General features: G+C 37.1%; 1 protein-coding gene across 1 annotated transcript in view; it reads right to left on the bottom strand.

The window, feature by feature from the left end:
* LOC106553971 (complement receptor type 2) overlaps window positions 1–17,009 on the bottom strand; it is a 119,619-nt gene that overhangs the window by 50,236 nt on the left and 52,374 nt on the right. Inside the window, exons 18-24 of the mRNA XM_087720851.1 lie at window positions 16,048–16,230; window positions 14,434–14,616; window positions 12,996–13,178; window positions 8,872–9,054; window positions 6,395–6,457; window positions 5,791–5,814; window positions 3,820–3,917 (exon numbers count right to left, since the gene is read on the bottom strand). Coding sequence (XP_087576977.1) covers window positions 3,820–3,917; window positions 5,791–5,814; window positions 6,395–6,457; window positions 8,872–9,054; window positions 12,996–13,178; window positions 14,434–14,616; window positions 16,048–16,230 — 917 coding nt within the window. The remainder of the gene's footprint in view (window positions 1–3,819; window positions 3,918–5,790; window positions 5,815–6,394; window positions 6,458–8,871; window positions 9,055–12,995; window positions 13,179–14,433; window positions 14,617–16,047; window positions 16,231–17,009) is intronic.

Here is a 17,009-nt window from a genome sequence, read left to right as displayed (position 1 = left end):
GGTAGCAGAGTTTGGCTGTTCCTCACCCAGTTTTAAGCCTCCTACACAGCTGTTTCTGTTTTAGTTCATGACCGGGTTTCAACCTATGTGGGACATTGATGATCATTAGCACCTGTTTGGTATAATTGGTTGATCATACACTTGACTATAATCCTGCAAAATCCCTGACTTTGTGCAAGTGTACCTATGAGAATTGATGCTGGTTTGAAGGCAAAGGGTGGTTACACCAAATATTGATTTGATTTATATTTTTCTTTTGTTTGCTCACTTTGCATTTTGGAAATTGACAAAAATAAACAATCATTATTTATATGTCTGAAAGCATTCTTTGTTTACAGCATTTTTCACGCCTGTAAAACTTTTGCTGTACATCCTCTGATATTTCTGATATAATGCTGTTAAATAAGTTTTAATTGTTCACTGCAGATAGTTCTCAACTTACGGCCACAATTAGGACCAGGGTTTCTGTTGTGGCTCGGTAGGAGCCTTTGGAGCTGCTATCAGACTGACACAGAAATCTCTTGTGAGTGGTTTCAGGATGCTCACAGGAGAAGATAACAAGCAACTGGGGCTCGTTAAGGATCTCCTCCTGTGGATAAAAGACTGATTGATGGTGCCACGCCTTAGTTGCAGAAGTCAACGTCGTTTGTTTGTTCGTTAGTTCAGTTCCATTCCTGTTCGAGTTTGTGTTCATGATTCAAAGAGGCACTTGGATAAGTGATTTGCTTTCTGTAAACCTGGTTTGATGTGAGAGTTTGTTTTTGCATTTGCTGTTTAACTTTTTGCCAGAGAATTTATCTATGTTTGTTTTGGGCTCGCAACCAGCAACAGCCAGTACTGATAAAAATATTTCCTTTGAAGCTGTGAGTGGCTGTCGTTTCTGAACGAGCAAGGAGGGGGGTCAGAACAGGTTTCTATTGTTAAGCCAAGTGGTGGTGAAATGAGTCCTGCCTGATTTTTATGATCTTTTTTTCCCCATGAATCAGTGCAGTTATTAAGTGAAACAGGCAGTTGTAAAGTGAATCCAGCTTCTCCCGTTGACGTGCTGGTTAGAAGCCAGCTGGGAAGATGGCAAATGGCGATGTGATCATGATCCTGGGACACTCCTAACTTTCATAAATACATACTGACTGGCAAGCACCCAGATGTTGCCTTGGGGGACCTCGGGGATGATGCAACGGTAGTGAGAGGGACAGTTGCAGAGCAACTTTTTTCAATGCCATTGTAACTTAGAACGGTCACTAGATAAGTAATCCTCGACTTAAGACCACAATTGAGCCAAAATTTACATTGGTAAATGAGAAATGTGTTTTGTGATTTTTCTTGCCACATTGGTTAAGTGAACTTGAACTGAACTTTACCTTTGAAATAAATGTCCAGAGTCATTCTGTTTACTTTTTAACATAGCTATTATATCCTTGGGCTTTGCTCTTGCTGTACAATAAAGTCTGTGTGAATATAGGGACTTAAATAATTCTTAAATAAACAGTGTGGCAATTTGGAGACAACCTGGACTTGCTGATCTTACTTCAGGCTTCTGCATAACTTTGTATTGTTTGTCAGTTATGCCTCCTTTTTGGACCAGTAAATCCTGCTGAATCACTCTTGCTCTTTTGACCTACAGATTGGTCTGTATTATTTCATTTTATTTTACTAGATGTATACCAAATAAATGTTTCATCAGATTAAATGGGAACTATATCTTGTTCAAAGATATACTTATTTCCTTTCTTTTCTTGTAATTTTTATTTTATTGAAAAGATTGAAATACAACATCCAAAAGAAGAAAATTAACAGAGGGAAAATTAGACAAATACATTAAAAAGTGTGGATTAAAAGAACACTTTATTATTGCTCTAGTTGAGCACTGACAAAATCTATTACATAGCTTCCTCCCTTGCAAAGCAGATGCAAAATTTGAGCTTCTATAACTATTTTCAGCTCAATTGACCTCTTATACATTATATATGAAAGCAAAAAATAGTAATGAAATGTTGTTTTAGCTTTTTAATTGGGAACTTTCCCAACAATTGCATCTCATTTCCAAAGTTCATAAGTCTCTATTGTAAATATCTCTGCAACATCCATTGTTGAATAATTCTCCTTGGCAGTTGAGCATTCCTCTCGCCAAGAAAATTTCATCCTTCATCTATTCCATTATCTCAAAATTTCTTATATTCGTATTCTTTTCCATCTTTTCTGGTAGATCTACATTTTTCACACCAAATACTTTCTTCTTTATGTCAGATTAATTTTGTAAGATTGGGTAAGTAAGATTTGATATTGATAATTATGTATATCTAAGAAATGAATTTTGTGGTAAAATGTATTTTGATGAGATAAAAGTATATACAAATGTAAGATGCATATGTCTTTGAGGTGGAATTTTTTTGTAATAATGGCTCAATCAAATAGAGGAAATATGGGACTTTTTTCTTTTGCTATGGCTATATTAGTAAGGAAAAATATTTCATTAAATATTTGTATCTGGATTAAATAAGTTGGAGGCCTTTCCTCACTTTCCCCCTTCCTTTTTCTTTTTTTCACTTTTTAACCTTTTCACCTTTTGAATCCCCCCACTTTTTAATAGTTATTTTGTGTTTAATTCTTCTTGAAATTTAATAAAGTATTTTAAAAAATATGGAACTTGTGTGGTAACCCTTGCATAACCTTTGCAATAAATCATTCTTAGTACAACTTTCTTAACAAGCTGCTGTTTGTGGAATAAAATAGGGGTGACCCCATATATTCTTGCTTTCAGAAAAAAATATGGAATATAAATGCAATAAACAAACCAACAGATAAATGGTTTTTAGGAGTTTGTATTTTATGTTTAGGAATGAAATGAAATAAATTAATCAAGCAGGTACCCAATATAATCAAATAAAATTTTGATAGATTTTCCATATGTTCAGTGTCATGACTTCACCAGCAATTATACAGAACAGCCAGGAGGATGATCAGTTGTCCTAGGAAAAAGTGGTAATAAATAATTCAAAACCTTTTACTTGAAGCAAGAATGAAGCAGGAGTTTCATACAACATTCAGTACCATTTTTTACCTCATAGGACCATGATGGTGAACCTACGGCACGTGTGCCGGAGGTAGCACCCAGTGCCTTCTCTGAAGTTATGTGCGCCGTCACCAGCTACTCTTCTGGTTTCCAGCATGCACATGCATGCCAGCCATCTGGTGTTTGCGAGCACCAGAGCACTAGAAAACAGCTTGAAAATGGCGTGGCATTTTCCGACCATTTTTCAGGCTGTTTTCAGGCCATTGGGGGGGGGCATTTTTGGCCTGAAAAATGGTCCCAAAATGGCCCAGAAAGTGGCCTGGAAAACAGCCTGAACATGACCGGGAAAATGGCCTAAAAACAGTCTGAAAACAGCTAGAAAAATGGCTAGAAAAACAGGCATTTCCGGTGCCCTAGAGCACTGGAAACCCGAAGACCAGCTGGTCTCTGGGTTTCCGGTGGTCTGGTGCACGCACATGCACAGGTATTCCGGCTTCGGCACTTGGTGCCGAAAAGGTTCACCATGACTGTCATAGAATAAGTGATTCCTAAAGTATTGGAGGAGGAGGAGTTGTATGAATGTGTATGTTTTATAAACATATCAGAATAGATCTGAGTCTAGTAGGGATAGTCTGGGAAAAATGCCATGTATGTGCTTGCTATTTTTCTTTCCATTAGACATTTCAGCTTTTCCAATAATCAGAAAGGGCTGGAAGAAGAATTCTGTGAGTCTCTTTAAATCTTCTGCTATCATTCATATTTACTTTTGTTTATTTAATATTAAACTTCTATGCCATCCATCTCACCAAGGAGATACTAGGTGACTTAGGCCTCTCATTTTCTTTTCCAAACAGGTATAAAAGGGTAGGATTGCCAAAAGCAATATCTCTGCTTGTTTTAAAGCCTTGTGGATATAAGGAAGATTTTAAGATTTGTGTATGTTGATGAACATAAATGAAACATGGGTTTCATTTAGAGTATCTCATCTAAACATCCTGGGACAGAGAAAACATTTTCAATCTAACTGAGATGATGCCTATGTACTCTTCATAAGATTTCATTTTTAGATCCTCTATCCCTATTCCAGGTTTCCCTAAACTTTATAAACTCTGATGCCCAAGATTTATCGCAGTAATCCAAATGCAATTTGATCAGCATGTATATAGTGGAACTATTACTTCCTGTGAATCTGGACATAAAGGTTAATGCAGCCCAAAAATTTGTTGACCTTAGCAGTTGTTGCATCATATGGCTTGCTCATATTGAATGTTTTATTAGAATCCCTAGATCTTTCTCACAGGGTCTATGACAATTCGCCGTGACCAACTTGCCACAGGACAACTCACTACAGGACAAGAATTACACTAATATCAATTAAATGGTGGAATAGAATCATTAAAAAAAGGATGCAAAAGAAGGGACAGAATGAAATGTGAATGGCAAAAATTAAAATAATTTTTATTTATTTGAAATAATTAAATAGAATTGCTAAATTGTCCCACAGCGAGTTGTCCTGCAGCAAGTTGGCTGTGATAAGTTGGTTGTGGTGAGTTTGCCATGGCATGTTGGCCGCAGCAAGTTGGCTGTGGCAAATTGTCCCGTTCCCCTTCTCACATTCAGTGCTCCCCTGCCAGGTCTCCCGTGTCCTACACAGTATTCATGTCTATTATTTTTCCTGCCTAGATCCAGAACATTAATTTATAACCCCTGAACATCATCCTGTTGAATATGATTCAGTGTTCAATTTTATTTAGGTTATTTTGAATTGTTACCCCTCCATCGAAAGTAGCTCAAGAACAAAGGCTTCTTCAGGAAATCAGGTAGGACGTATGGCAAAAATCATAGATATACCTCTTCTGAATGAGCAGAAATATTTTCTTTTCACATTAATGTCCTTGTGGTAACATACTTTTTAATATTTGATTTCATGATCAATATCTTTGTTTCTCAGGTATGGCCAGAATAAGTGCAGGATTTTGTCTATTTCATTTCTATTACATGATCTGCAATAATATTGGGTTCTTGGGAGTTTTGACTTCATTGTGAGCTATGATTCTGATAATGAGTTTTTGCACATCTAAATAAGTCAATCAATTTTCACTACCAGGATTCCATTCACATGAAGGCCTTTATATGTATTTGAAAGTTCTCCAATACACCGAATTATACTGCCTTTGTTGGATGCATTAGTTCACTAGCTGATAAAGATTCAGGAAATTGTTAGTAAGAGAGCTGTAAAGCTTTCCATCAATTGCAAAGCAGTTCAGTTCCTCACCATTTCATTGAACAGCCAATAAGAAAAAAATGAATTTTTGTCCAAGATGATTTAGGGGTAAAGTATGAAAAATATTTGAGCTGCTGAAATTCTTGTATTCTTAAAAAGTTTAAATGAAATTTCTGTGAGAAGTTAGAAAAAGATACTCTTAATTAAGACAGCTGCTAAAATCTAAATCCAGTGACAACTCCAACATATCAACACTAAAGAGAGAAAGAAAAGTTTACCACACTCAAAATGTTGAATTTTACATTACTGAACCTTAAGTGTTCCAATTCCACTGTAATATAGTATTTAGTCCAGTTACACTGAAATTGGAAAAATTAAAGTTCAAGATCTCACTTGTATATAGAATTCACTATTTGGGCTTTGGGCAGTCAGAATACATCATGACAAGCTACAATGTATGAATTATGAACACATTGTAAATAAATATTCATCATTCATGAAAACAGAACATCATTGGCTACACCTTGAAATAGCTCACCATGTAATTACTTACCAAGTGCTGTAGTTTTGTGGTATTCTAAAACAGAAAAAAGAGGAACAGAAATGAGTTAAACTTTTGAGTTTCATTGGAATCAACATATACTTTCTCTTTCTAGTTTATTTAAAATATCATTATCATTTGTTACTAAATAGTAGAAAGCCAGTGTAGTGTGGTGAGTAAAGTGCTAGATTATGAATTTCAATATGTGAACTAAAATGGGTACAGTGCACAAAAATGGAATCTGAAATAAATCTCCACAAATACTAGGAGCAACATCAAATTACAACCAGCACTATTGAAAGCTTTGATCTGAAGCTTACTCCCCCTCCCCCTAAATTGATCTCCATTTGGGAAGGACTCATTTTAGAACAGCCACTTTGTGCAACAGATAGAAATATGGTGCTGAATATGAAAAATGGACTTTGTTGTGTCTATGTTGTTTAGAAGGATAAAATTGTACAACTCTTTTCATATAAACATTGATGAAAATGCCATTTTTGTTTGTTTTTTCTTTCTTAAGTCTTTTATTAAGAACTGCCACAGTTTTCACTATTTGAAAAGAAACCATCTTGCTGGTACAAGTGCAGTAGCTAACCTCAGACTATTTCAGCCTTACCTGCATAATCTTTTGTTGTAGTATTTGGCTTGTCTGTAGTACTATTTGGATTGCCAACATTTCCTGTTTGAAAGAAAATGTTAATAAAATAAAATTCAGAACACAGCCCAGAGGGGTGAAAAGGAATTATTTTTAGCAATATATAAAGAAATATGTAGCTGCTTTCTTGAACCGTTTTTGCTTTCTTTTTTTTTTAGTTTATATTATTTTTTATTGTTCTGTTTAAAACTTTTAATAAAATCATTATGAAAAATATTTTAACTCTGGGCAAATGAGAGCCAAATACATTCTTTCTAAACAAAAAGCCTACCTTTTAATATAAATCTGCATAAATAAATAAATAAATAAATACTATGATGAGTTATTCTCAATATTGAGCTCAAAGAAAAAATGTTTCCACCTAGTGAACATCCATATTAGGTTACAAATATAAGCTGGTAAACTTGCTTTTATATTAAAAAAGATAGATAAAATACAGTTTAAAAAATATTACAGATAACAGACTCATCATGCATAAAAAGGCAATTTTAACTGCAAAAGTTGTGTACAAGAGTGAAAGCTATATTAATAATGGAGGGATAAAAATAATTAATAATTATTGATGTTCAATATACAGTAGGATCATAAATGCTCTAGTCTCAAAAAATTAATATCAAGTCTGAAAAAACAAGCCTGTAAGAACAATACATAGAAATAATATCCTGTCATTTTGCCAAAGGTTTAGCTTCCCAATAATTGGCTGCTTTTCAGTTTATTGAAGCCTACATGTTTTTGTTTTATTTCTTTTTTGGGGTCGTAGACTGTAATTTGGACTGTAATTTTTTTAAAAAGGAGCATGGAGGGTGAACATTGTTAAATAGAAAACATTCGCTAGAATATATTGTTACCCACCCATATTCCACTATATACTACATGCTACTATAATATTCCTTATTTTTATTTATTTTAAAAAAATTATATCACTGCCTACTTACTCACATGACTCTAGGAACCTTATAAACAATAAAGACAGAAATCTATCTATCTATCTATCATCTATCTATCTATCTATCTATCTATCTATCTATCTATCTATCTATCTATCTAATCCCCCCCCCCCCCAGTAATACCACATGGTTAAATAAGGAATTTGATGGGCTCCATCCAATCTGGGTTCCTCTGGCCAGTTGGCAAAACCAAGCGTTCAGGGACTTAGGAAAGACTGACAGAGTGGGGGGCCAGTCTAATTTCTGCAGGGACGATGTTCCAAAGGCTGGAAGCCATTACAGGGAAGGCCCTTATTCTGAGTCCCAACAGATGTACATCCTATGGGGACGGGACCAGCCAACTTGGAAAAGACCCTGGAGAATACAATGCAGGAGTTCATTACAAAGAATACCCCACTTGGGTTTCCCACTGATCTGTTTGAAGAGCAAGAAGATGTTAAAGAACTAGAGTTACAGGAGAAAAGTTGGTGTCACCTCTTCCATTCCCTTTCCAAACACTAGAAAGTATGAAAAGGAATTAAAATCTTATGGACTATACTACATTGGACTAGATTCCTTTTTGCTGCATCTGATATCCTTTTGTCTTAATCAGGAGGACTCTGATGGGACTATTTCTACATAATACATTTTTATTGAAAGAGATACACTTTTGTGAACTCAGCTCACTTCACCACATGCATTTTTTGTTTCAATTAGTATCATGAATGTCCCAGCAGCATGGCTGCAATATATTAAGGCATAGCTGAGATTGTTCTTTGTTTGGTTTCTCCCCCACCCCCCACCTCCCAGATAAGCATTAGAAAAGGAAGTGCTTGCAGGTCACTCATTGGGTGGCAACACTAGTTGAGGGCAGGTCTACTATAAGGTGTAAGAAAGAGAATGATGTTGGTTCTTCTTTGCTGTCCTCTGGTTTTATTTTTTCACAAATGGGATACGGAAACACCTCTCTGCAAACCCTCTTCCAAAATTGCTGGATATATTTAAATTCCAATTTGTTCTGATCTTTCACATTTATGTTCTTAGTCAGATTGTAGTCCTTAATTTATTTATTTTTAAACCCACCATTTCTCCTACAGGAATGAGGGGGTCAATCTTTTCCAAAGCATCAAAAGGCACATAAAGAAACAATGGAGGGAAACTAACGAAAGGGAGACGCAACATAGAACTAAGGAGAAATTTGCAACGGTGAGACAAATCAACCAATGTGATAGCTTGCATATAGAAGTTCTGGGTGATCCATCACTAGAGGCTTTCAAAAAGAGATGGGACAACTATTTGTCTGAAATGATATAGGGTCTCCTGCTTGAGCAGAGTGTTCGTCTACAAGACCTCTAAGGTCCCTTCCAACTCTATTATTCTATGTTCTCTATACACTAAATTGTGTGCTTCACAGCAGAAGCAATACAGCTGGCTGGACCACACATGCATTAAATTCAAGGGCTGTTTGATCAAATGTCAGCAAACTTTCCGGTAAGGTTGTACAATAGTTACCTTTGACACATTTGGGGATATCAGGAACCCAGGAGCTGTTCTCCCCACATTTAATATGGAGGCTTCCCGCAGCAGAATAGCCAGGATTACATTCAAAGCTGATAACATCATTATAGATATATGAAGGCTTAGATGAATTAACTAATTTCCCATTTTCCACTTTTGGTAGATCACACTTGACATCTGAAAAGAGAAAGCAGCATTTAAACAAAACCAGCTCAGAACAACAGCCTATAAATAAAAACAACCAAGAGCTGCTCTTGGCTAATAAGTATATACAATGAGCATTTGCTTTTATTTTTCTTTCTTCTATTAGTATCAGATATTAAGCTTCTACAAGATAATATTTGGTTAATCTTTTATTCCATTTGTGTTTTTTGGCATTTGTCTTCAAACCATCAAATCCAGAGTTTTCTTTACTACAGGTAGTCCTCGCTTTATGACCATAATTGAGCTCAAATTTTCTGTTGCTATGTAAGAAGTTTGTTAGCAGAATTTTGTCTCATTTTACGACTTTTCGTACCAAAGTGGTTAAATGAATTGCTGTAGTTTTTAAATTAATAACACCATTGTTAAATGAATATGGCTTCCTCGTTGACTTTGCTTGTCAGAAGGTCACAAAAAGGTATCACGTGACCATGGGACACTGCAGCCATAATAAATATGTGTCATTTTCAAGGAACAAAATTGGAACCATGTGACCATAGGAATGTTGCAACAGTCATAAGTGTGAAAAATGGTCATAAGTCACTTTTTCACAGCCATTGCAACTTATTGCTGCAGATCAATCATTTTGTAACAATGACAAAAAGAGAGGAGTTCAATTTAAAACATTGTTCATAATGAATTTCAATGTTATTGTCTATAATTTTCTTACAATGTTCAACTCTAGCATTTCTGATAACTATGTTATGAATTCAACTCTACGTTTAGGCTAGTGATGCTGGTGTGAGCATGCACGCTCCTTGGGGCCATACTCCAGAAAAGCCAAACTTCAAGGTACTACCGTGCATGCCGGCCAGACGATCCGCTGGCGGTCGCACATGTGCACAGTGGTTTTTGGCACTGCCGTGTGCGCGAAGGACACCTGATCTTTGAATGCACATATTTGCCAGAAACCCAGAAGAGAAACAGTGAAGCCCATGTGGTCTGGGCAACATGGCTTCACGTGCCACTTCAGGCAAGTGCGCCATAGGTTGGCCATCACGGATTTCGGCTATCTCCTGCAATCGTGCAAGTAATCATTGACTTTCTAAACATGGGAAATCAGTTTGATACATTGCTATTCTTCCATAATAATATTTGTATAATATTTGTAATCAGGGAGAAATCACGCTGGCAGTGGTAGATTACAACTGATCCAATGTAATATTCGTCTTTAGGGTCAGCATCAAAATATCCATTGACAATCGGTTTAGAACAATTACAAGCGATAATTGAGGGAGAGAGAATTATTTACTTGAAGTCCCATTTTAACTAGAATTACAGTTACACTTTGGCAGTGGAAGAATATTCAGGCCCGTTTGAAGGGGTTACTACACTACAGGCAAGTTAATAAACATAGAAATGTTCTCCACCACCTAGTATTTAATAAATACATTAAATATATATTGGGTATTTAATAAATAAATCACTATAACATCACCCTTAAATAAACAAATAAATCAAATTACTGCAGAAAATGTAATAGTTTTGAACTTTTGCATTTCATGGCATGGTGCTTTATGCTTTATCTCATGCTGATATTATAATTCAGGTTTGGAATGAAGTTGTAATAAGTGAGTGTGCCAAGTCACCCCTGGACAGTGACCACTGGTTATGGAATAAGCTTCAGAGGTGGCCTCCCTCTTTCTGCTTTCCAAGATCTCATCTTGTATTTCAGTCTCTTCCAGTAAAGAAATTTAACTAAATGGGATCCTAATCTGTGACTATGAACAAGACAGTCAAATACCACATTCTGCAAGGGCCAATCTAACCAATTCAGAAGGAGGAATGAGGTGTGCAGAAAGACTGTTCTTTCATGATCAAAATGGTTTGTGTACAGATTTCTCTTTCAAAGAAACTGATTTATTACCATTTAACTAAAAGAGTTGTATGCAGTGGTGGGATTCAAATAATTTAACAAGCGGTTCTCTGCCCTAATGACTGGCTAGTCTGTGTGGCTGGGTATTCATGTGACTGAGTGGGTGTGGCCAACTCAACATCACTCATGTCAGAGGTGGGTTGCTATCAGTTCGCATTGGAACAGGCAAAGTGATAGAGGAATGCTAGCTGGAGACGCAGAACCGGCAGTGACTCAGGCCGGCCACACCTCCGAACCAGTTTCCGTTCACTGGTGCCATAGCCTGCATGTTTTTTTGTCCTTTTTAAATTTTCTGCACATGCACAGAACTATTTAGAGGCAACTGCACACGTGCGCACAATACGCATCAGGCATGCGTGCACACGAAACGAACCGGCAGTAACACTAGCAGCAACCCACCCCTGACTCATTTCAAAGGGCCCCTGGCCTTGCCTGGCCTTTCTTTACCCAAACTCTCACGCCTCACACCTCCCCTCCCAGCCACTCCTTATTACACCCAGCCACTCGCCACAATAAAAATAAAAAAAATGCTGGCCTTGTGCAAATAAATAACAAACATCTTGACTTCAGGTTTGATGCATCTTGCAAAGTATTACTGCTCATTCTAGTCTCCTTTCCTACTAGCACGTCCATCTCAGATCGTAATTTGCTACAACCTCTCATGTTTTGCATCATTCCTTGGGAGATTATTCTGAAATGTTATCTGTGATATTTGCAGCTTTACAAACTTGTTTCCTCCAACCCTGTTTTCACATGCAATTCTTACAAGTTATTTTGACATCCCTTCCACTTTTAAACAAAGTAGTGGTTAAGGTGCTGGCCTAGAACCCAAGTGGCTCTGAGTTTTAGTCCCATTTTGGCCTTGAAAAAATGGCCGAGTGACCAGTCAGCCTCTTCCAGCCCAAACCACTGCTTAGATTGTGGTTGTGGGAAAACTAAGAGGAGGAATGAATATTAGATAAGTTCTCCATCTTGAGTTCCTTATAAAGTAATAAAGACATGATAAACATCTACCAAAATAAATAAATCATTTGTGAGAATGATGTCCTTTTAAAAGGAGAAAGGGTGCTGACGGCCTCATCACACGCCTTACATTACAGAATTTATTTCGTTTTCACTTTATTTTTCTCTACTTTTGGGTTTATTCTTCAATGATGGCATAGCCTGTGAAATTCTTCTGTCTCGCATGTTAGGGTTATGTGGGAAAACATCAGGTAAACACTTCCATGAGACTGACCGGCAATGGCAGCAGAAATACTAAGCAGCTACGTTAGGACAGAAAGAAGACACCAGGTTGCAAAAAGCAGAGGATCTCACGGAGAAGAGAGCTGAGACATTCACCTTTCATCAAACTGGCACAGCCTAGTCAACTACAGAAAGGTAGGAAAGTCATCCATGCCTCTTTTATGTGCTATTTCCATTGGAAATTTTGAGATTGTTTCAAACTGACAGTGCAAAAATTGCCCCAGCTCTACAATACTGGTGATCTTTTTAATGATATTTCACTTTTTACCTAGAGAAGGGCTGACAGGATTTAAAAAGCAAAATCAACCATGCCCTTTTTCCCGTTTCATCAATTTTTCCAATAGCACAATAAAATAGCACTGTTCCAATATTTGAGGGGCTCCTGCAGAAATGAGGGAGTCAATCTATTTTCCAAAACATTAAAAGGCACAACAAGAAACAATGGATTAAAACTAACTTAAGCAACCTAGAACAAAGGAGAAATTTACTAAGGGTGAGAGCAACCAATAGAATAGCTTGCATACAGAAGTTCTGGGTACTCCATCACTAGAGGCTTTTAAAAAGAGATGGGACAACTATTTGTCTGAAATGATATAGGGTCTCCTGCTCGAGCAGGAGGTTGGAATAGAAGAACTCTGAGCTTCCTACCAACTCTTATTATTCTATATTCCCTATGTTCTAAATTTGGTGTTTCATAGCAGAAGCAATACAACTGGCTGGACCACACATGCATTGAATTCAAGGGCTGTGTCATCAAATGTCAGCAAACTCTCCTGTAAGGCTGTACAATAGTTACCTTTGACACATTTGGGGACGTCAGGAACCCACAAACTATTAGCCCCACATTTAATATGGAGGCTTCCCACAGCGAAATAGCCAGAATTACATTCAAAGCTGATAGCATCATTATAGGTATATGAAGGCTTAGATGAATTAACTAATTTTCCATTTTCCACTTTTGGTAGATCACACTTGACGTCTGAAAAGAGAAAGCAGCATTTAAACAAAACCAGCTCAGAACAACAGCCTATAAATAAAAAAAAACCAAGAGCAGCTCTTGGCTAATAAGGATATACAATGAGCATTTGCTTTATTTTTCTTTCTTCTATTAGTATCGAATATTAAGCCTCTACAAGATAATATTTGGTTAATCTTTTATTCTATTTGTATTTGTGTTTTTTGGCGTTTGTTTTCAAACCATCAAATCCAGAGTTTTCTTTACTACAGGTAGTCTGGGTGCTCCATCACTAGAGGCTTTCAAAAAGAGATGGGACAACTATTTGTCTGAAATGAAATAGGGTCTCCTGCTCGAGCAGGAGGTTGGAATAGAAGAACTCTGAGGTTCCTTCCAACTCTATTATTCTATATTCTCTCTACTCTAAATTGGGTGTTTCATAGCAGAAGCAATATAGCTGGCTAGACCAGACCTGCATTTAATTCAGGCCCTGTATAATGAAGCTGCATCATTATTCCACCCTGTATCTTTTCCCCCCAGGAAGAAACAACAATGCAGCAGTTATAAAAGGTCTTGGGGAATTCCAGAAAGTACCAGCTGATGACAGATGTGTTACTTAATACCCTTTATAATGAAAATGTTTGCAATCTTGTCCTTCTTCCTGAAGGGAAGAGGTTAATCCCATCCCTAAATGGGTCATTGTTGGGTTTTCTGGGTGTTTCCCTGCCCTAATCCTAATCAGTTTCTATTGTTTATTCAACGTGTGTGTCAGCTGCATTCCTGCAGTTCTGCTTTCTCAACTATTTGCCCATTAAGTAGTTTTTGGCTGTCTGCTCGGAGCTATTAACTGAAGGGAGAGAGGAGGAGAAGAAAAAAACCTCACTTGCACTTTATTTTCAGCTGGTTCGCCGAACGAACGGCCAATACGTTAGCTACTAGTTCAGCTGAACTGGTGCGAACCGGCTTAATCCCACCACTGGTTGTATGTGGAACAACTTTCCTATTCAAGGAAAGACTAGGAGCAAATCAAGTCCAATTTGGCATGGAAAGCTTTACAGATATAAGAGTATTTCCAATAGCTCCTAAACCCTGAGCACCTATTGTTAGAGTTTCTTGTCATGTGAATGAACAGTGTGATCAATATAATTCTACTTGTAAGAAAAGAGTGACTAGAAGAGGCAATAACTAGAGAAAGAGAAAACGATGATTCAGGTTATTCAGACAGAATGTTCCGTTTTAAATGTCAGCAAACTCTCCTGTAAGGCTGTACAATAGTTACCTTTGACACATTTGGGGATGCCAGGAACCCACAAGCTGTTCTCCCCACATTTAATATGGAGGCTTCCCACAGCAGAATAGCCAGAATTACATTCAAAGGTGATGCTATCATTATAGGTATATGAAGGCTTAGATGAATTAACTAATTGCCCATTTTTCACTTTTGGTAGATCACACTTGACATCTGAAAAGAGAAAGCAGCACTTAAACAAAACCAGTTTAGAACAACAGCCTATAAATAAAAACAACCAAGAGCTGCTCTTGGCTAATAAGGATATACAATGAGCATTTGCTTTTATTTTTCTTTCTTCTATTAATATCGGATATTAAGCCTCTACAAGATAATATTTCGTTAATCTTTTATTCCATTTGTGTTTTGGGTGTTTGCTTTCAAACCATCAAATCCAGAGATTTCTTTACTACAGGTAGTCCTCGCTTTATGACCACAATTGAGCTCAAATTTTATTTTGCTATTTAAGAAGGTTGCTAGCAGAATTTTGTCTCATTTTACAACTTTTCTTACCATAGTGGGTCTGGCTCGTTGGGGCCATACTCCGGAAAAGCCGAACTTCAAGGTGCTACTGTGCATGCTGGCCAGACGATCAGCTGGCAGTCACACATGTGCACAGCGGTTTTTGGCACTGCCGTGTGCGTGAAGGATAGCTGATCTTTGAATGCACATATGTGCCAGAAACCCAGAAGAAAAACAGGGAAGGCCATGTGGTCTGGGCAATATGGCTTCACATGCCACTTCAGGCAAGTGCGCTGTAGGTTGGCCGTCACGTATTTTGGCCATCTCCTGCAATCGTGCAAGTGATCATTGACTTTCTAAACATGGAAAATCAGTTTGATACATTACTACTCTTCCATAATATTATTTGTAATCAGGGAGAAATGACGCTGGCAGTGGTAGATTACAACTGATCCATTGTAATAATACAGAAAGGTAGGAAAGTTATCCATGCCTCTTTTAAATGCTCTTTCAATTGGAAATTTTGAGATTGTTTCAAACTGACAGTGCAAAATTTTCACCAGCTCTACAATACTGGTGATATTTTTAATAATATTTCACTTTTTACCTGGAGAAGGGCTGACAGGATTTAAAAAGCAAAATCAACCATGCCCTTTTTCCCGTTTCATCAATTTTACCAATAGCACTATAAAATAGCACTGTTCCAATATTTGAGGGGCTCCTACCGAAATGAGGGAGTCAATCTATTTTCCAAAGCATCAAAAGGCACATCAAGAAACAATGGATGGAAACTAACCAAAGAGAGATGCAACATAGTACTCAGGAGAAATTTGCTGAGGGTGAGACCAATCAACCAATGGAATAGCTTGCATTTAGAAGTTCTGGATCCTCCATCACTAGAGGCTTTGAAATAGGCTTTCAGACTATTTGTCTGAAATGATGTAGGCTGTCCTGCTCGAGCAGGGTGTTGGACTAGAAAACCTCTAAGGTCCCTTCCAACTCTATTATTCTATGTTCTCTATACTCTAAATTGGGTGCTTCACAGCAGAAGCAATATAGCTGGCTGTACCACACATGCATTAAATTCAAGGGCTGTTTGATCAAATGTCAGCAAACTCTCCTGTAAGGCTGTAAAATAGTTACCTTTGACACATTTGGGGATGTCAGGAACCCACGAGCTGTTCTCCCCACATTTAATATGGAGGCTTCCCACAGCAGAATAGCCAGGATTACATTCAAAGCTGATAACATCATTATAGGTATATGAAGGGTTAGCTGAATTAACTAATTGCCCATTTTCCACATTTGGTCGATAACACTTGACTTCTGAAAAGAGAAAGCAGCATTTAAACAAAACCAGTTCAGAACAACAGCTTATAAATAAAAACAACCAAGAGCTGCTCTTGGCTAATAAGGATATACAATGAGCATTTGCTTTTATTCTTCTTTCTTCTGTTAGTATCGGATATTAAGCCTCTACAAGATAATATTTGGTTAATCTTTTATTCGTTTATGTTTTTGGCATTTGTTTTCAAACCATCAAATCCAGAGTTTTCTTTACTACAGGTAGTCTTCGCCTTATGACCACAATTGTGCCCAAATCTTCTGTAGCTATATGAGACATTGTTAGCAGAATTTTGTCCCATTTTACGACCTTTCTTACCACAGTTGTTAAGTGAATTGCTGCAGTTCTTAAATTAATAACACCGTTGTTAAGTGAACGTGGCTTCCCCATTGACTTTGCTTGTCAGAAGGTGACAAAAAGGTATCACGTGACCATGGGACACTGCATCCATAATAAAGTTGTGATATTTTCAAGGATACAAATTGGGACCATGTGACCTTAGGAATGCTGCAACAGTCATAAGTGTGAAAAATGGTCATAAGTCACTTTTTCTGAGCCATTGCAACTTATTGCTGCAGAAATTGGAAGTCTCAGTAATTTTGCAATCATTGACCAAAAAGAGAGGAACACAATGTAAAAACATTGTTCATAATAAATTTGAATATTATTATCTTCAAATAAGAAGTATGTTTATATGTGCATAACATGTAGGGCTTCTATAATATTTTTACTATGTTCTACTATAGCATTTCTGATAGCT

This window comes from Thamnophis sirtalis, unplaced genomic scaffold (genome assembly GCF_051295495.1).
Source record: "Thamnophis sirtalis isolate CommonGarterSnake01/CBP01778 unplaced genomic scaffold, rThaSir2_p1.2 scaffold_7, whole genome shotgun sequence".
Classification (NCBI taxonomy): domain Eukaryota; kingdom Metazoa; phylum Chordata; class Lepidosauria; order Squamata; family Natricidae; genus Thamnophis; species Thamnophis sirtalis.
The sequence above is the reverse complement of the archived record's forward strand: the minus strand, read 5'-3'. Positions and strand labels throughout refer to the sequence as shown.